This window comes from Polyodon spathula, chromosome 28, assembly GCF_017654505.1.
Source record: "Polyodon spathula isolate WHYD16114869_AA chromosome 28, ASM1765450v1, whole genome shotgun sequence".
Lineage (NCBI taxonomy): Eukaryota > Metazoa > Chordata > Actinopteri > Acipenseriformes > Polyodontidae > Polyodon > Polyodon spathula.
Genome location: NC_054561.1, coordinates 160,754 through 178,589, shown reverse-complemented (window position 1 = coordinate 178,589; position 17,836 = coordinate 160,754). Strand labels below are relative to the sequence as shown.

Below are 17,836 nucleotides of genomic sequence, written 5' to 3'. Positions count from 1 at the left end.
TCACACAGACACACTGACACACACACACACACACACTCAGTGTGACTGGGACTGAGTGTGACCACACTTGTTGTGTGTGTGATGTGGGGACACTCGAGAGTATCTGGACACAGTGTGTCTGTGGACTGGCTGTTGGGTGTGAAGTCTGACTGAGAGTATCTGAGGGTGACAGGGTGTCTGTGGTGACTGTGTCCCCCCCGTGTGTGAGGTGGTGCTGAGTGGAACTGGAGGAGCTGTCACACCATGACACAGTCACACAATAACACGACTCTAAGAGACACACTGACACACACACAAACACACACACACACTGAGTGTATCTGAGTGGGAAGTGGGTCAAAGTGAGTGGGTGGACTGTGAGTATCTGAAGTGTTGACCCACTGAGTGTCTGAGTTTGGACATTTGTGACACACTGACACACACACACACACTCACACTGACTCACATGCAGGTACTGCTACAACACTTAGTAGTTCAGACACACACCTGACCCTGTCAAAGCCCTAGCAAGCCTGGCATAACTACCCTTCAGTTTAAGTAAATTTACCGTAATAAATCAAATTCCCTTAACACTCCCCTTGAAAAGAAAAAATAATTTAGTTTTCCAGTTGCCTTGACTCTGACCTCATCTCCATGGAGACCGGCAGCACGGGCCAATGGGAGCGGAGAAGCTCTCGCTGGCTCAGGCAAGCAGCCCAGCTGGTTGGCTGGCATCGGCCCAGAGTGGCAGCCCCGCATTTGGCCTCAAGCCGAGGGGTCTCTTAGAACAGCTTTGGGGGCAGAGCAAGGCATCAGTCCTCCCGAATCAAACATTCTCCAAAACCACTCCTTCGGGGTACAGATCTTCATCGAATGATTTATTTTATTTACAGTCTCCTTACAAATGTGTACAGGGGATGAGCCGTGGTAAAAGCCCAGTTCAGTGTTGTAAAGCACAGCATGGTTAAACACAAAGTATGGTGAGCAATGATCTAGCGAGCTGTGAATGAAAAGCATATTTGTCTGTAGATCAAATCTTCCCGTGTTGACAGCATGGAAACAGAGGAGAGAGGGGATGAGAGAAAGAAAGAGAGAGGGGTGACGGGCGATGAAAGAAAGAGAGAGGGGTGACGGGCGATGAAAGAAAGAGAGAGGGGTGATGGGCGATGAAAGAAAGAGAGAGGGGTGACGGGCGATGAAAGAAAGAAAGAGGGGTGACGGGCGATGAAAGAAAGAGAGTGACGGGCGATGAAAGGCGATGAAAGAAAGAGAGAGGGGTGACGGGCGATGAAAGAAAGAGAGAGGTGTGACGGGCGATGAAAGAAAGAGAGAGAGAGGAAAGAGTGACGGGCGATGAAAGAAAGAGAGAGGTGTGATGGGCGATGAAAGAAAGAGAGAGGGGTGACGGGCGATGAAAGAAAGAGAGAGGTGTGACGGGCGATGAAAGAAAGAGAGAGGGGTGACGGGCGATGAAAGAAAGAGAGAGGGGTGACGGGCGATGCTAGTTTTGTTCTATGCTCTGTTTTGTTTGTTTGGCGGAGAGACAGAGGCTCCAGTAATCCCCCACTGGGCAGTCCTTTCTGCCAGTGGGGTTTGATATAAAAAGACTTTCTGCACAAGAGGCGACTGACAAACTTGTGTCAGGTTGTGTCTGGCTGTCTCGCCACGATGGCCCTGTCGCCCTTCTCCGCGGGGCACCACAAGCTCCGCGGGATGCTGGCAAAAATGGAAAAAATAAACGGAGAAAAACGATATAAACAATAAAAACTGCCAAGGAAAGGTCGTCTGCGAGATAACAGATGAATAATCAAAGCGCCAACAGTAAGTGTGTGCTAACCTGCTTGAATACCCCCCCTGGTATTGAGTGTCTGAGTGTCAAGAACATTGTGTTGGACTGAAAGGTGACCAGCATGGAAACAAAGATCCTGTATAGCACCCTGTGCACACATTTCTGAATATGCCAAATGCCACGTCCAAATGCAGCAGAAGTAATTGCAGAACTAACTGACTATTGGCATTTTCAAGCCTAAAATATGTTTTTATTTATTTTTTATTTTTTTCTTCTTTTTACTCGAAATGAACCTCCTTATGCATCAGCCTGGGGGATATGTATATATTGATATATAATAAAAAACATGACCTTTTGATTAGCGATGTGACATTCTGCCTGTGTGTGTGTATATCTGTTTGTGTGTGTCTCTGTGTGTGTGTGTCTCTGTATGTATGTGTGTGTGTGTGTGTGTGTGTGTGTGTGTGTGTGTGTGTGTGTGTGTGTGTGTCTCTGTGTGTGTGTGTGTGTGTCTGTGTGTGTGTGTGTGTGTGTGTGTGTGTGTGTCCTACTTGAGTTGGTGTGTGTGTGTGTGTGTGTGTGTGTGTGTGTGTGTGTGTGTGTGTGTGTGTGTGTGTGTGTGTGTGTGTGTGTGTGTGTGTGTGTGTGTGCGTGTGATTTTATGTGCAGACCTACTTGAGTTGGTGTGAGATGCTCTGTGTGTGTGTGTGTGTGTGTGTGTGTGTGTGTGTGTGTGTGTGTGTGTGTGTGTGTGTGTCTGTGTGTGAGATGCTGTGTGTGTGTGTGTGTGTGTGTGTGTGTGTGTGTGTGTGTGTGTGTGTGTTTGAGTTGGTATGAGATAAGTAACTAGTGTGTGTGTTGTGTGTGTGTGTGTGTCTGTGTGTGTGTGTGTGTGTGTGTGTGTGTGTGTGTGTTATTTTATGTGCAGACCTGCTTGAGTGGTGTGAGATGCTCTGTGTGTGTGTGTGTGTGTGTGTGTGTGATTTTATGTGCAGACCTGCTTGAGTTGGTGTGAGATACTCTGTGTGTGTGTGCTGTGTGTGTGTGTGTGTGTGTGTGTGTGTTATGTGCAGACCTGCTTGAGTTGGTGTGAGATACTCTGTGTGTGTGTGTGTGTGTGTGTGTGTGTGTGTGTGTGTGTGTGTTATTTTATGTCCAGACCTGCTTGAGTTGGTGTGAGATACTCTGTGTGTGTGTGTGTGTGTGTTATTTTATGTCCAGACCTGCTTGAGTTGGTGTGAGATGCTCTGTGCTGTTATGACAGGCTGTGATTTGCTAAGTCTCGGAGCACGCGCTCAGTGTGAGGTCTGATGGATTATTCCTTGATGTTATGACTTGGGGGATAATGCAAACATTCTCGCAGCGGCCTGACCTGGCTGCTTCATTTGTCATAAGCGCGGGCTGAGAGATTGATGGCAGGAGCCCAGAGCCAACATGAGGTCTGATTTATAGACCACTTAGTGCTGATGAAGCTGCAAACAAGAGTCAAACAGATGTTACTGCTGCATTTTTCTTTATCGAAACATGTTGCCTTTTACGTGTGCATGTGTGTGCGCCACTGTATGTATACAACACATACCTGTATATGTATGGAATACGTAACTAGCCTTTTCCCTTATAAAGTGCTAACATTTTACATTGAGGATCCGTTAATAAAACATCAAGGTTTATAGCAGGTTTGTTCCCGTAACATCTTTAGTGACGCTAATGCTAAATTCAGTGACAAATGTTTCGACCTAACTAAAGCTTTGAGAAGCCCCTTATAAAGGCTTCCCACGAAAGCACAGTAAAGTGTAATAAAGCCAATACAGCGCAGTGAAAGCATGGTAAAGCATAGAAGCCTTTTAAATGAGGTATGGTAAAGCATATTAAAAAAAACGACATGGCAAACCAAGGTAAAGTATGGTAAATGCACAGCTTGGGAAAAGTGCAACAGCACTGTGGTAAACTTTGATAAGGGTGCAGCCCTGTGCGTGCGTGTGCGCGCGCGTGCGTGCGCGTGTGTATGTGTGTGTGTGTGCGTGTGTGTGCGTGTGCACAGTGTGTGTGTGCGCAAGTGTGTGTGTGTGTTGTGTGTGTGTGTGTGTGTGTGTGTGTGCGTGCGTGCGTGCGGGAGGGTGACTGTGCTCTCTGAAGTAATGAAGGTTCATGGCAGTGTTTCTCTGTCCTGTTTTTGCAGAACCCTGACATCGTGCTGGTGCATTACCTGAACGTCCCTGCCATAGAGGACTGCGGGAAGCCGTGCGGCCCCATCCTGTGCTCCATCAACACAGACAAGAAGGAGTGGGCCAAATGGACCAAGGAGGAGCTGATCGGCCAGCTGAAACCCATGTGTGAGTTATCTCTTAGAAGAGTGTCTCAGAGCAACAGCACAGCCAACTGGAATAAAGCACAGCATTGTAAAGCACAGGCAGGCACGGGTACAGCATTTTAAAATCATCCTTAACTGTGAAGCGCCGAAATACTAAAAGAAACTGAATTCAGTTACTTGAATTGAAGACATTGATAAAGGCTGTCATGGAATTAAGCATATATAAAAAGAAACCCATGGTAAACTATGGTAAGTGCCTAGTATAACAACGCTGGGAAAGCATGGGGGACTACTGCAAAATGACCTGCACATTCACTTGCTGAAAAAGGGACCGGCCCATATCCCCCTGAGAACGAGCCACGCTGCTATCCCTCTGGCCACTCAAAGAAAGAGCGGCGCTGCCTGGCGTTTCAGGAGCCCAAGGGCCACGTAGTGTAGGAATGTTCCAGTTGGGTTTTGGATTGGCAAGCCTGGTTAATCAAGTAGATCCTCTGCTTTCTTGATGACTGGGGTTTGGTGTCCAGTCCTCACTGAATCACCTCTAGCTTGTGTCTTTGTGGTAAAAAGGAAACGACATGCTACCGAGCTTCAGATGAAGAAACTCAGGGGTTAGTTTAGCAGCTCTGCTGTCTCTTGCTACGTTTCTAATCCAGTCGCACTTTTAAATCTTTTAAACAGGCTATTTGCTGTGCTGGTTTACAACTGGTCATGGCGGCTCAAGACACTGTCATAGTGGTTCAAAGGTTCAAGAGAAACAAAAACTGTAACATTGCAATGATAAAACAAGGAGGCTGACACCTGCTGGGCTGCACATGGCACTCCGACAGCAGTTACACTGGGGAAGACATTAGCCAACACTCGTGTGCCGTCCACTTGACCATCTTTCTTAAGATTTTCTGTTGCGTGATTCTTTCATCTCTATGCTCCATCACTTTAAAACGCTCTTTACACAGTAAAGCACAGCCGATGTACAATTCACTGTCAGCGTGAATTACAGAATTATCCGATTGTGAAACAACATGGGAAGCACTGTAACGCACAGAGAGATCTGGTAAAGCATAGAGAAGCATTGTAAAGCACAGAGAGGTCTGGTAAAGCATAGGGAAGCATTGTAAAGCACAGAGAGGTCTGGTAAAGCATAGGGAAGCATTGTAAAGCACAGAGAGGTCTGGTAAAGCATAGGGAAGCATTGTAAAGCACAGAGAGGTTTGGTAAAGCATAGGGAAGCATTGTAAAGCACAGAGAGGTCTGGTAAAGCATAGGGAAGCATTGTAAAGCACAGAGAGGTCTGGTAAAGCACAGGGAAGCATTGTAAAGCACAGAGAGGTTTGGTAAAGCATAGGGAAGCATTGTAAAGCACAGAGAGGTCTGGTAAAGCATAGGGAAGCATTGTAAAGCACAGAGAGGTCTGGTAAAGCATAGGGAAGCATTGTAAAGCACAGAGAGGTCTGGTAAAGCATAGGGAAGCATTGTAAAGCACAGAGAGGTCTGGTAAAGCACAGGGAAGCATTGTAAAGCACAGAGAAAGCATAGGGGAAGCATTGTAAAGCACAGAGAGGTCTGGTAAAGCATAGGGAAGCATTGTAAAGCACAGAGAGGTCTGGTAAAGCATAGGGAAGCATTGTAAAGCACAGAGAGGTCTGGTAAAGCATAGGGAAGCATTGTAAAGCACAGAGAGGTCTGGTAAAGCATAATAAATAAAAATATGCATGGGGTAAACTGCTAAATTTAGGCATTCCATAAGAGAGCGGGTCAGGAAGCCCTTGGCAGCGTTTCGTCAGAGTGGATTTGTTTTTCTGAGCTTTGAACTGCTCCCAAGGTCTGTCGCTCTTGTGCCTGTCGAGAGCTGGCATGTTTTTCACTCACTGCCATCACATCTCGAGAGCGGCATTTCATTTGCAGAATCGAGGAGGTTAACTAGGAATGGCGTGCTGCACTCTGAGGCAGGCAGGCAGGCAAGCAGACAAGCAGTCCTCGGGCTCTCTTCTATGCTAATCTCTTCCCAAACAGATCATCACAGCAACACTGAGAGCAGGTCCTTCAGCTGGGTTTGACCTCTCTCTCTCTATCTCTCTGATGGAGACAAACCCAACTAAGGGCTTTGGTGCCACCTGCTGGTCGGTCCCTGGAAAGACAGGCAGAGGCTGTAACGACATGCACGCATGCTAGAAGTTTTCATGGTATCTGGAGGCTTTAACTGTCCCCCGTGAACAACTGGGATGAAGTGACTGTGCTCCACTAAAACTACCATTACAGACAGCGTGCTGCTAATGTAATGACGTCCAACTGCATTTTCGCCTGTGATTTAATTGCAGCTACCATACGATGATTGTAGCGACAGTGAACTGCATCCTGGCCTCCCTGCTGCTCAGTCCTCAGCCAGCGAGCCAGAACAGCTTTATTGAGTGTTTTTTTATCTTGTTGCTTTTGATGGGCAGTCGAGACACAGACAAGGGATCAGACTGATGACTGATGCTGGGTCACCGCCTAGGGACGGCATTGTCCCGCCAGAGCGTTGGTCAGATCGGGCCGCATGTTTACCCGCACCGCCGGTCTGGTAAAAGCCCAGGGCGCATTGTAAGCACCGCGCGGGTCTGGACCGGCCCCCCAAACCAGGGGCGCCCTTGTGCCGCCCGCGCGGTCTGACTACCCGCACGGGCCAAGCCCATTGTACACCGCAACAGCGCGGGCACTGGTAGCACAGCAGTCAGGGAGCATTGTGAAAGCAGAGAGAAGGTCTGGTAAAGCCTAGGACGGACAATAGCTATTAGAGAGCACGCCCCGCGAGGTCTGAATAAAGCATTAATAAATAAAAATCTGATGGGGGGTAACCGAGTTCAATTTAGGGCTTCCATATGACGAGAGGGGTCAGGAAGCCCTTGCAGCGTTCATCAGAGTGTTTGTTTTTTGAGCCTTTGAACTGCGTCCCAAGGGTCTGTCGCTATTGTGCCGCGAGGCTGGCATGTTTTTCACTCATCATTTGCAGAACCGATGGAGGTTAACTAGGACTGGCGTGCTGCCAGAGTAACCCAGTGTCCTCCTTCTTCTTCCCTGGTGCTCTCAGTCCCCCTCTCTGCCACTCTTCGATCTGTCTGCCTCTCCCACACACTGCCTCCCTGGTCTATTAGCTTCTGTCCGCGGGCAGCAAAGGAAACAAAGCCCAAGGAATGTGTAAAAGTGTCTCTAGTTAAACATAGCCTTTAAGTTTGCTTCCCACGGATTCTGCAGGCTGGGTGATATGAAAGAGAGAGAGAGGGAGAGGAGAGAGAGAGAGAGAGAGAGAGAGAGAGAGAGAGAGAGAGAGAGAGAGAGAGAGAGAGAGAGAGAGAGAGAGAGAGAGAGAGAGAGAGGGAGAGTGAGAGAAGAATGTTTCTGATGAATTCCACTCGCTCTTGCTCAATTCTTCTCACTGAAAAATCCATTTCTCTCTGCCTCCCTCCCTTCTCTCCCTCCCTCTCTTCCAGCTCACAGAACAAGCCAAGCGTAACAAGATAAAAACCACCTTGATATTGTTTGATATTCCAAAAGCTGGTCTCAGCTTTTACCCCTATCTTTATACAGTTTAGTTTAATTAGATTTATTTTTGTTATCCCTGTAAAAGGGTGTTCCAGAGATGGATGAGAATTTGAATGAAGCTCCAGTGTGCATTTCTCTCTTTCTTTTTTCACCTTCCTTCTCCCGTTTGTTGTTTTTTTCTGTCACCGTTGAGTGCCTCTGGGTCTCGCATGCGTTCCAGTGCAACGAGGATCTTCAAAGCATGACAAGCACGCAGACAGCAGGGTGTGACAGCACTCTCTGAGCAGCAGGGGTCTCCCTGGAGACCCCACAGGCGGGCAGCAGTGTCTCAGAGTGACCCCCAGATGTTGAAACCATCTGCTTTTGTGACTCCCATTATTATTCAGCGCTTGATCTGTGCTTCGTTAGGCTCTCGAAGGGAAAATCACACTTCTCTTTTCACTGAAGAGAAACACTGTGTTGATTTCATGAATCTTCCACACTCTCACTGCGGTTACATTTCTGATTTGCGCTCAATACAGTCTTCTATCGCCTTGGCACGGAGACTGGCGCATTGCTCGAGCGCTGAGTTCACATTTAGGTTCAGGGTCTCAGTGGAAAGGGTGTTGCTGGATTTGAGTTCAATAACCCAAGACAAAAGAACTGAAGTTTAGGAAAACACACGTTTTAACAGAGCTGCCTTCCTCCTCTTTCTCCTCTTCTTCACAACATTGCAAAAACCTTTTATAACAACTACAGTTAAGCATTTGAAACTTCCTTTCCGTCCATATAATAATAATAATAATAATAATAATAATAATAATAATAATAATATTCCTGTTGACAATACTTCTAGTTTTCCAACTGGGGAGGGAGGAGGGAGGATGTGAATGAAGGAGGGAGTGAGGGAATGAGGATGGAGGGAGAGAGCTAGTGAAGGAGGTAGGAAGTGGAGAGGGAGGGAGGGTGAATCGGGACATGAAAAGGGAAGGAGGGGAAGGGAGGGAGCAAGGCTGTGAGAGGGAGAGGTGGAGGGGTGTGTGAGTGACGTGCTGACTGTGTCTCCTCTGTCCCGCCAGTTCATGGGATCAAGTGGACTTGCAGCAATGGGAACAGCAGCACTGGCTTCTCTGTGGAGCAGCTGGTGCAGCAGATCCTGGACAGCCACCAGACCAAGCCCCAGCCACGGACTCACAACTGCCTCTGCACTGGGACCCTGGGTAAGGAGAGAGGACAGGGGAGAGACAGAGGGGCAGAGGGAGCGGGAGAGAGAAAGAGAGAGAAGGGAGAGAGCGGGAAAGGGAAAAGTAAAAAGGGGAGAGGAGACTGGGACAGCAAAGGACCTGGGGAAAGGGAAAGGCGTAGTGTAATGGCAGAGACTGATCAGTCTCTTGTTCTGAGCTGGGAAAGGAAGAGGAGAGGGGCGAGAAAAAGTAAAAGGCAAAAAGTCTTCTGGAATTAAAATCATCTTTTCAGCTTGACAGAGCTGGCGTTGCACCCTCACAGTTAAGCTGCCTCGTTTATATATGACTATGGTATGTGTGGAGCAGCAGTCAGGCTCTGGGCTGCAGTATGTTTAAGTGCCAGGAAGTGTTGTCAGGGGTGTGTTTCCACCCTGTACCACAAGGTGACGCCATTGCACTGCACTCACTTGCTACTTAGCAATACACACAGCTGCCTACTTGTAGAGAATATTCAAAACACACACCGGCCCTACATTTTCTAAATGAAGCTTTCGCCACAGTTTTACAATTTCACAGGGAATTAAATTCGCATTGCAATATAGTATTTGTTTTCTTGAACCAGAATGACCAGTTTAAAACCAACTTCTTTCAGACTGAAAAAATCATAACTAAGGAACAGGACTTTATTCTGTTTAAGAAACTCTGGAAGGTAAAAGGTTGGGTTTTTACCTGGAGAAAGTAGGGAAGGATGTGGGCAGGGGGGTGTGTGTACCCTGTAAGCTGTATTATAAAGGACACTGACCAAAACTGGCTCTTTCGGTGGGGAGCTCCACCCCCACACCCCACCCCCCCCCCACCCCCCCCCTCTCCTCAGGTGCGGGGAGCACCGTGCATCACAAGTGCAACAGTGCCAAACACCGCATCATCTCCCCGAAAGTGGAGCCCCGTGGAGGGGGTGCAGGGGGGTACAGCAGCTCCCACTCGGAGGTCCAGAACAACGACGTCTCCGAGGGCAAGAACGAGCATAGCCACGGGGGGGCGCCGGCGGCCGGCGGAGGTGGGGGGGCCAAGGGAGGCGGGGCGCGGGAGAAGCGCAACGGCAAGGTGCCCAAGCCGGTGCTGCTGCACCAGAACAGCACTGAGGTCTCCTCAACCAACCAGGTGGAGGTGCCCGACACCACCCAGAACTCCCCCGTGTCCATCAGCAGCGGGCTCAACAGCGACCCCGACATGGCCGACAGCCCCGTGGTCACTGCCATGAGCCACGTGGCCTCGGTGATGGGGGGCCTGTCCCAGGGTGCGGCTGTCTTCATGTCCGAAGTGACGGGGGACCCTGTCTACAGCATGTCCCCCACGGGGGGCCCCAACCAGCACCTCATCTCCTCCGACGCGGCCGTGCAGGGCCTGGTGCTCGGCGTCTCCTCCGACAGCCACAAGTTCGCCTTCCCGACAGCGGGGGGCGCTGCTGACGTGGGCCTGGCTATGCTCTCCGAAGAGTTGGTGCTGTCCAGCAGCCTGGACTCAGGCGTCCCCAAGATTCCAGAGACCGCCATGAACTTCGACCCCGACTGCTTCCTGAACAACCCCAAGCAAGGGCAGACCTACGGGGGCAGCGGACTGAAGGGGGAAGGCAGCAGCAACAGCAATGGGGGCGGCGGGACGGGGAGCTGCAACGGCATCCTGCGCCGCTCCTCCCTGCCCCCCTCAGACTCCAGCCCCTCCTACGGCTTCTCGGGGACGATGGTGAAGATGGAGATCAAGACCGAAGACACGTCCTTCGAACAGCAGCTGGCTAAAGAGGGCGGGTACCAGGTGGGGTGCGCAGTGGGGGGCGGGGGTGGCGTGAGGGGGTCCCCAGGCCAGGGCTCGTCCACGCTTGCCCCTGGGAGCTCCCTGCTTCCCTCGGGGGGCGGCCTGAGCCCCAGTACCACGCTGGAGCAGATGGACTTCAGCGCGATCGACTCGAAGCAGGATTACTCCTCCTCCGGGATGGGTGCAGCGGGGGGCTACGCCCAGGCGGTTCACAGCCCTCACCTGGCACACCAGAGCCGCTCCCCCAGCTTCTTCCTGCAGGAGGCGCCACAGCAGCCTTCCCAACAGCAGCAGCAACAGCAACAGCAAAGCAACCAGAAGTCTCACCTGCACCTGGATCAGCAGCAGCAGCAAAACTCTCACGGCTCCACCGGTCTTTCCGAATCCGGCGGTAACGGCATCTTCCTGGGCTTGCGTGTGGTCAAGACGGAATCCCTCAACGGCGTGGGGGGCAGCAGCAACAACGGAGGGCACCACCATCTCCCCCAGCACCACCACCAGCTCCCCCACTCCCACTCCCACCACCACCACACGCTCTCCCACCCCCACCAGCAGCCCCAGCACACACCCCCCAACTGCAACGGTGGCCCTGCCCCTCAAGACCACTCCCCGGGCCAGCCTTCCCCCCTCCAGCTCCTGCAGTACCAGGGAGGCTTCCAGGGCCTGGGCCCGGAGCACCAGGAAGTTGTGGGCTTGGAGCAAGGGCAGGCGGGTAGCCAGGCTGAGAATGGAGGAGGAGGAGGAGGAGGGACGGAGGGTCTGCTCAAGCCTGTGGATCACTTGCAAGCCTGTGGAGGTGGGGGAGGGGGTCCTGAGCACTATCTTCAGCAGCAGCAGCAGCAGCAGGGCTCTGAAAATGGCACGGGGGTTCTGAGCAACGGAGTGGCCACTAGCAACAGCAACGGCACGGGCTCACACCCTCAGCTGCAACCCATCCTCCAGGGCGGGGCGGCCGGTCAGCTGGTCCAGGGGCTGTACGGCACGGTGGGGGGTCACCACCAGGGAGGGATGGAGATCAGCCTGGACCACTTTGACATCTCCTTCGGGAACCAGTTCTCTGACCTGATCAACGACTTCATCTCAGTGGAGGGCGGCGGTGGAGGAGGAGGAGGAGGGGGGCCCGTAGTGGGCCCCGGAGCAGCCCTCTACACCCACCAGCTGGTGCAGGCAGGGCCCGACGGCCAGCCCCACGGAGGCCCCCAGGGGGAGGAGGGCCGCGGCGCCTACGTCCAGGCCGAGCTGTGCCTGCCCCCCTGCTGCAGTCCTGGGGACGGAGGGGGAGCTGGAGGAGGTCCAGGGGGAGGGGCAGGAGGAGAGGCGGGCTCGCTGGCCTACATGCACGTGTCTGAAGTGGTGTCGGCGGCAGTGGTGGCGCAGGGGGCCCTGGGGATGCTGCAGGCCACAGGGAGGCTCTTCATAGTGACAGACTACTCTCCCGAGTGGTCCTACCCAGAGGTGAGCTGCAGTCTCGCTGTCTGCCAGTCTGTCTTTCTGTTCTCAGTGTTTCTCTCTGTATATTTCTTTCTGTCTCTGTCTGTGCTGTCCTTGCTCTGTCTGTACTGTCTGCACTCAAGTGTTTGTGTTTCTGTGCATGTTCTTCTTCATGACTCTGTTGCAGCTGAACAAGCAAACAATCTATTTTGTCTTCAGATTGTATTCTTGCTTGGAAACTTTGCTCCACTAGATGGCAGCAGAGACAATGCAATGACCAGAGTAGTAGAAGTAGAACTGAATTCTACCGGTGTCCTGCAGTTATGTACAATTCCACAGTGTGTCACTGTTGCGCCTTAAAACACAGCAGTCCAAACCCACCTCAAAAGCTGCTGAGCAGTTCATGCTGTGATACTCTAGGTGGCAGCAGAGGTATGCCTTTTGGTTCAGCATTTATTGCTGTGTATGAAGCCATACAGTGCAGTATGTAGTGATAACGGTATAGGGCACGGCTGGCCTTATTAAACATCCAGGTCTAAAGCTGCTTGTGCTTATGCTTGCAGGGAGGAGTCAAGGTGCTGATCACTGGCCCCTGGCAGGAGGCTAACAGTAACTACAGCTGCCTGTTTGACCAGATCTCAGTCCCAGCCTCCCTCATACAGCCCGGAGTTCTGCGCTGCTACTGCCCAGGTAAGGGATTCACACATTCTCACAGCATTTCAGGACAACTTATTTTGCTTTTGCCTTGCGCACAGAAGACTGCCTGATAAAAAAAATTCTAAAGATATGGATATCGATATTAACTATGTATTCATCGCCTTCTCTCTTTTTTATTATTGAAACCTCATTTATAATCAGTTAATATGTCCACTGGACACATTAACTTGTGCTGCATACCACAGGGCTTTAACCACTTGTGAAAACACCTGTCACACAGCTCTCTCTCCCCCTCTCCTCTCCCACAGCTCTCTCTCCCTCTCTAACCCCCTCTCCTCTCCCACAGCTCTCTCTCCCTCTCTACCCCCTCTCCTCTCCCACAGCTCTCTCTCCCTCTCTAACCCCCTCTCCTCTCCCACAGCTCTCTTTCCCTCTCTAACCCCCTCTCCTCTCCCACAGCTCTCTCTCCCTCTCTAACCCCCTCTCCTGTCCCTCTCTTCACAGCCCATGACACTGGCCTGGTCACTCTGCAGGTTGCCATCAGTAACCAGATCATCTCCAACTCGGTGGTGTTTGAGTACAAGGCCCGCGCCCTGCCCACTCTGCCCTCCTCGCAGCACGACTGGCTCTCCCTGGACGGTAAGTGACTAGGGGGTGGTGAGGGTGGGGAGTGGGGTAAGACTGGGGAGAAGGCTGTGTCATGGGGGTAAAGTGTGGGTGCTATTTTGGGGATGATGGAGTGGGGGGGACTGGCAGTCCTTCCAATCCTGGTCTCTGTTCTGACCCTATTCTAAACTGCTTATGAACTGAACTTCCATCTACAGTGGTGTTTACCTGTTAAACCTGGACTGTGATTGGCCACGCTGGGATTGGTCCTTCTGGGTGTTGGTTGTGGTTTCTTTTTTTTTTTTTCTGGTGTTTGTGAATTTAGGGCTACGTTATCAAAGCTATTTACTCGAAAGGGTCATTAGCATTTATTTATTTCCAGAAAAAGATAAACGCACCCAATAAAGTTACCAAACCAGATAGAAACAACTAAGACTTTTACCTTAGGAACTTGCAAGTAGTCTTAAGTCGTTTCTTATTCATTTTAGGATTGTATTTGGTGGGTGTTTTTTTCACAACAAGCTGACCATTGTGCCAAACTGTTGTGTGTATATATTTAGTTTTTTCATGAGATGGATTACACTAATATTGCATTTGAAAAAACCCAACAGTTCAGCTCACATTGTGGATTTCCACAATCAGATTTTATTCAGTGTAAATACACTGCGGCGGGCAGGTGGTAGGTCCAGCCACATTGAATGTATCTCGCAAAGCAGTTTAAAAACAGCACGGTAATGCCTGTTCATTACCTGCTGATCCAGTCTTAACTGAATCACAATCATCCCTTCACATCCCCGTGCAGTTTTTATAGCTATTCCCTTGTAGACACATCAATGCATTTCCTGTGCTTTACCCTGGTGAACCCTGGGTTTAACAGACCACATGTTTACCAGGCTTGTGTGTCTAATACCATGCCAAGCTTGTACCCTCGTTTACCACAGCACACTAACACAGGGCTGCTGGTCTGTGAGCATGCCAGCCAGGCGAAAGAGAGAGACAGGGAGAGATATGGAACCAGGGCTGGAGAGAGAGAGAGAGAGAGAGAGAGAGAGAGAGAGAGAGAGAAGAGATGTAGATATGTTTATATGATAAAATAAATAAATGTAGAATTGTTTGAGAGTTCAGCGAGTGCTGGACAAAGGAAAAGAGAAGAGAAGGGAGCAGACAGTGTGAGATGTAGAAAAGAGAGAGGGGGAGTGGCAGAGTGATGGAAGGGTGGGATGGGGTGCTGTGTGTGTGTGTGTGTGTGTGTGAGAAGAGTGTGTGAGCAGTGTGTGAGTGTGTGTGTGTGTGTGTCAGTGAGTCTGTGTGTGTGTGTGTGTGTGGGTGTGGTGTGGTGTCAGTGGTGGGGGTGGGATGGGTGTGTGGGTGTGTGTGTGTGGGTGTGTGTGTGTGTGGGGGTTGGGGTGGTGTGGGGTGTGGTGGGTGGGTGTGGTGTGTGGGTGTGTGTGTGTGTGTGTGTGTGTTGTGTTTGGTTGTGAGTGTGTGTGTGTGTGTGTGTGGTGGTGTGGTGTGTGTGTGTGTGTGGTGTGTGTGTTTGTGTGGTCAGGTGTGTGTGTGTGTGGGGTGTGTGTTGTGTGGTGTGTGTGTGGGGTTGGTTGGATTGCGGCAGTCTACATCGACAGGATAAACTAGGGCATTGCTTAAAGCCAGGAAAGGGACAGCTGCAATGCAGAGAGCCCTGGTGGGAGGAAGAGGGAATAATTATGTCAGCTTGTAGCAGCACATACAGTCCACAGTACACAGTATATGTTACACAGCACCATATAGAGAAGTCATAGCATAGGGCAGGCAGTCACTGTATAACACCGGTACTGTATTCTGTCTTGGCATTCAGATTGAACTTTGCTATGAAGGGAAGATGATTCTCTAGATTATCCCACTGACAACCTTTTACTGTACAGGTTTGTAAACCAGTTCTGGGGTTTGTAAATGCATAACAGTATGTATATATGTTTATATGATAAAATAAATAAATGTAGAAATGTTTGAGAAATTTGTTCAGCGATGTGCTGGTTTGTACTGTAAGAGAAAAGGCCTACTGTGAAGAGGACTTTCAGATCATAAAACATTTAAGAAAGTCTGCTTGACTTTGTAGAGGCTTCTCATTTGAATGTAGTATTGAGTATCTGAAGTGCTGGCTGAATATGTAGTTTACATGAGTGTGTGCGTGTATGTGTGTGTGTGTGTGTGTGTGTGTGTGGTGCTGCACTGGGATGCAGTGAGTGATTGAAGTGAATAGATAGTTCAGGTCATGCCCTTGCTGTGTGGTAATGGGCTGAGCCGATCACGAATCCTGTTGAGTGTTTGTGGGGATTGACTGGGTCGGCTTAGTACAGCAGCACCTCTTCAGCTGAGCCTGAGAGAGTGAGAGAGTGTGGGCAGCCAGAGAGGCTGAAAAGGGAAGTAACATTCACAGAACAAGTCTGGCTCATCGAGGTTCATCCCTGGCTTTAACTCCGTGCTGTGCTTTTACCATGGCACGCTTTCACAAGGGGCAGTACAGTCTTTGTTTACTGTCAGGGTGGATGTGCACAAACACAGGCTGGCTGGTTTGTCCACACACCAATACTGAGTTCATTGCTCATCATCCCCTGAGAGGAGCACAGGGCAGAGCAGGGTCGCTCACAGAGCAGCATGGCTTCGACTGGCTCAGACAGGGGGTGACAGCGCTGAGCTGGGATTGATGGTGACAGGGGAGCTGGCTTCTTGACCCGTACGTGCGAAATGCCACAGCGGACTGCCGAGCAGTCACAAGGCACACACAAAAGTGCGGCTGAAATGTAAAAAGCCAGTGTTGGAAATATCAGTTGTACATGGATGTTTCTGGTAAAATGTTATCGGCAATGCTTTACAAAAGCACCATGATTCAAGGGGTCCTGTTGAGAAGCATGTGCAAAGTATTAAAAACAAAACACCAGAGATAAAAAGGCATAGCAGCTGTACCACTATACAGCTAGGAGGAAACAACTTAATTGCAATGTGGTGCAGTTCAATTATTGTTCTGTGTAGTTTACAGAATGACAGCTGCAAGCATGCTAAAAGCAAGGGGGCTGGGGACAGTGACAGTGGTCTGGTGCTATGGGTTACCAGGGTAGGCAGCCAGTGCCCCAGACAGACAGACAGACAGACAGACAGACAGGCTCTTTGAAAGAAGCCACTTGCTACAGTAGTGAATTACCTTTTGTGGTCGTGGTAATTCAAATTGCTGGGCTTTGATCCTGATGCGCTGCGATCGTTTGAACTGCCCCTTCCTCCTCCTCCTCCTCCTCCTCCCTTTTTTTTCATTTCTCGAAATCCTTTCCCTTGCTCCAAGGCTCGTACTGAGGGAGAAGCACGACGTCGTTTCCAGTCCTCTCTTGCAGACCGCGCCCCTGAAGTGTAAATCATGCAAGACGTAAGGATCAGAGAGGAAGATTTTCAAGCCAGTTTTGTTGTGCAGGTGACAGCATTATCGACTGGATGTGCAATAGCCCTGTGTCTGAATGCATGAGCTGCTAACTTGCAGGACTGATTAATGGTGTTAGTTTAGATTGCATTTATTAGTGTTGTGCCTGCAGGGCCAGCACAGGTACATCTCACCAGTGTGAGCCCCGGTACAAAGAGAGACCTGATTCTGGGGTATAGAAAAGAGAGCGACATGAATTCTGTGATAAAAGAAAACGACTTCTCCGTGTTCAAAGTCTGTTTCAGTGATGACAGGCAACACTTTGAGGGGGTCCTGTCTCCCCAAGACTGAACAAGTTACTGATGAACCTGTCAGCAGTCTGGAAAGGGAAGTTTCAACACCTAGAGTTTCAACACCTTGTGTGCTTTACTACGTGTTACACTGAATCAGTTCGGTGTCCATAGTGAGTTCATGCTCTGATGACAAGGTAATGACGTTTCTAATTTTCTGTTCAGATCCCTGCTGTGGAGAACGAGCAGAAAGCTCCAGCCAGGGTCTGTCAGCGCAGATATTTTCATTAGTGTGCTTCAAGTAAGTGTTACATTCCCCCCCTGCGTGCGTCTCCTGCAAATTGAAACAAACAAACAACAACAACAAAATCTGAAGCCTCAGAAAGCACATTGTGTGTTTTATTATATGAAGGGAGTGTGAGGAAAAATAATTACAGTGCATTCAGAATTTGAAAACAGTTTGAACGAATGAAGTCTGCTATGAATGAAAATCCACCACAGCACAGTTCAGTACAGCCATGGTTTACTTTAGAGAGAATATACATCTCTGTATGTTTATACCCCCAGTCAGCTGTATCCATGCCTGCAGTTCGATTAGCAAGCTCTCTTTGTGCCTATTCCAGTGTGTTTCTGCCTGGCTGTGTTCAGAGCCTGTCCCGGGTATGTGCTAATGGCACAGCTGCCTGCTTGATTTGTCATAATGCAGAGAGAGAGAGGGGGGAGACGGAGGATTGCTCTCCTCTGCAGCATTGCAGGTACGGAGCCACGGGCAGGAGGACGAAACAAAGCGGCGCCAACAGCAGCACAAGCATTGGGTCGAGCAGCGGCGGAGTCGAGAGCAGGGCGTTATTAGCACTAGTGCGATATCCATAGATAAACTCCCAGGTTTCAGCG

At 50.1% G+C, this 17,836-nt stretch overlaps 1 protein-coding gene across 1 annotated transcript in view; it reads left to right on the top strand.

Moving 5' to 3' along the window:
• Positions 1 to 1,647: 1,647 nt before the first annotated feature.
• camta1a (calmodulin binding transcription activator 1a) overlaps positions 1,648 to 17,836 on the top strand; it is a 43,531-nt gene continuing 27,342 nt past the window's right edge. The window contains exons 1-6 of the mRNA XM_041231336.1: positions 1,648 to 1,698; positions 3,948 to 4,101; positions 8,654 to 8,794; positions 9,633 to 12,025; positions 12,565 to 12,691; positions 13,163 to 13,297. Of these exons, the coding sequence (XP_041087270.1) occupies positions 1,648 to 1,698; positions 3,948 to 4,101; positions 8,654 to 8,794; positions 9,633 to 12,025; positions 12,565 to 12,691; positions 13,163 to 13,297 (3,001 nt within the window). The remainder of the gene's footprint in view (positions 1,699 to 3,947; positions 4,102 to 8,653; positions 8,795 to 9,632; positions 12,026 to 12,564; positions 12,692 to 13,162; positions 13,298 to 17,836) is intronic.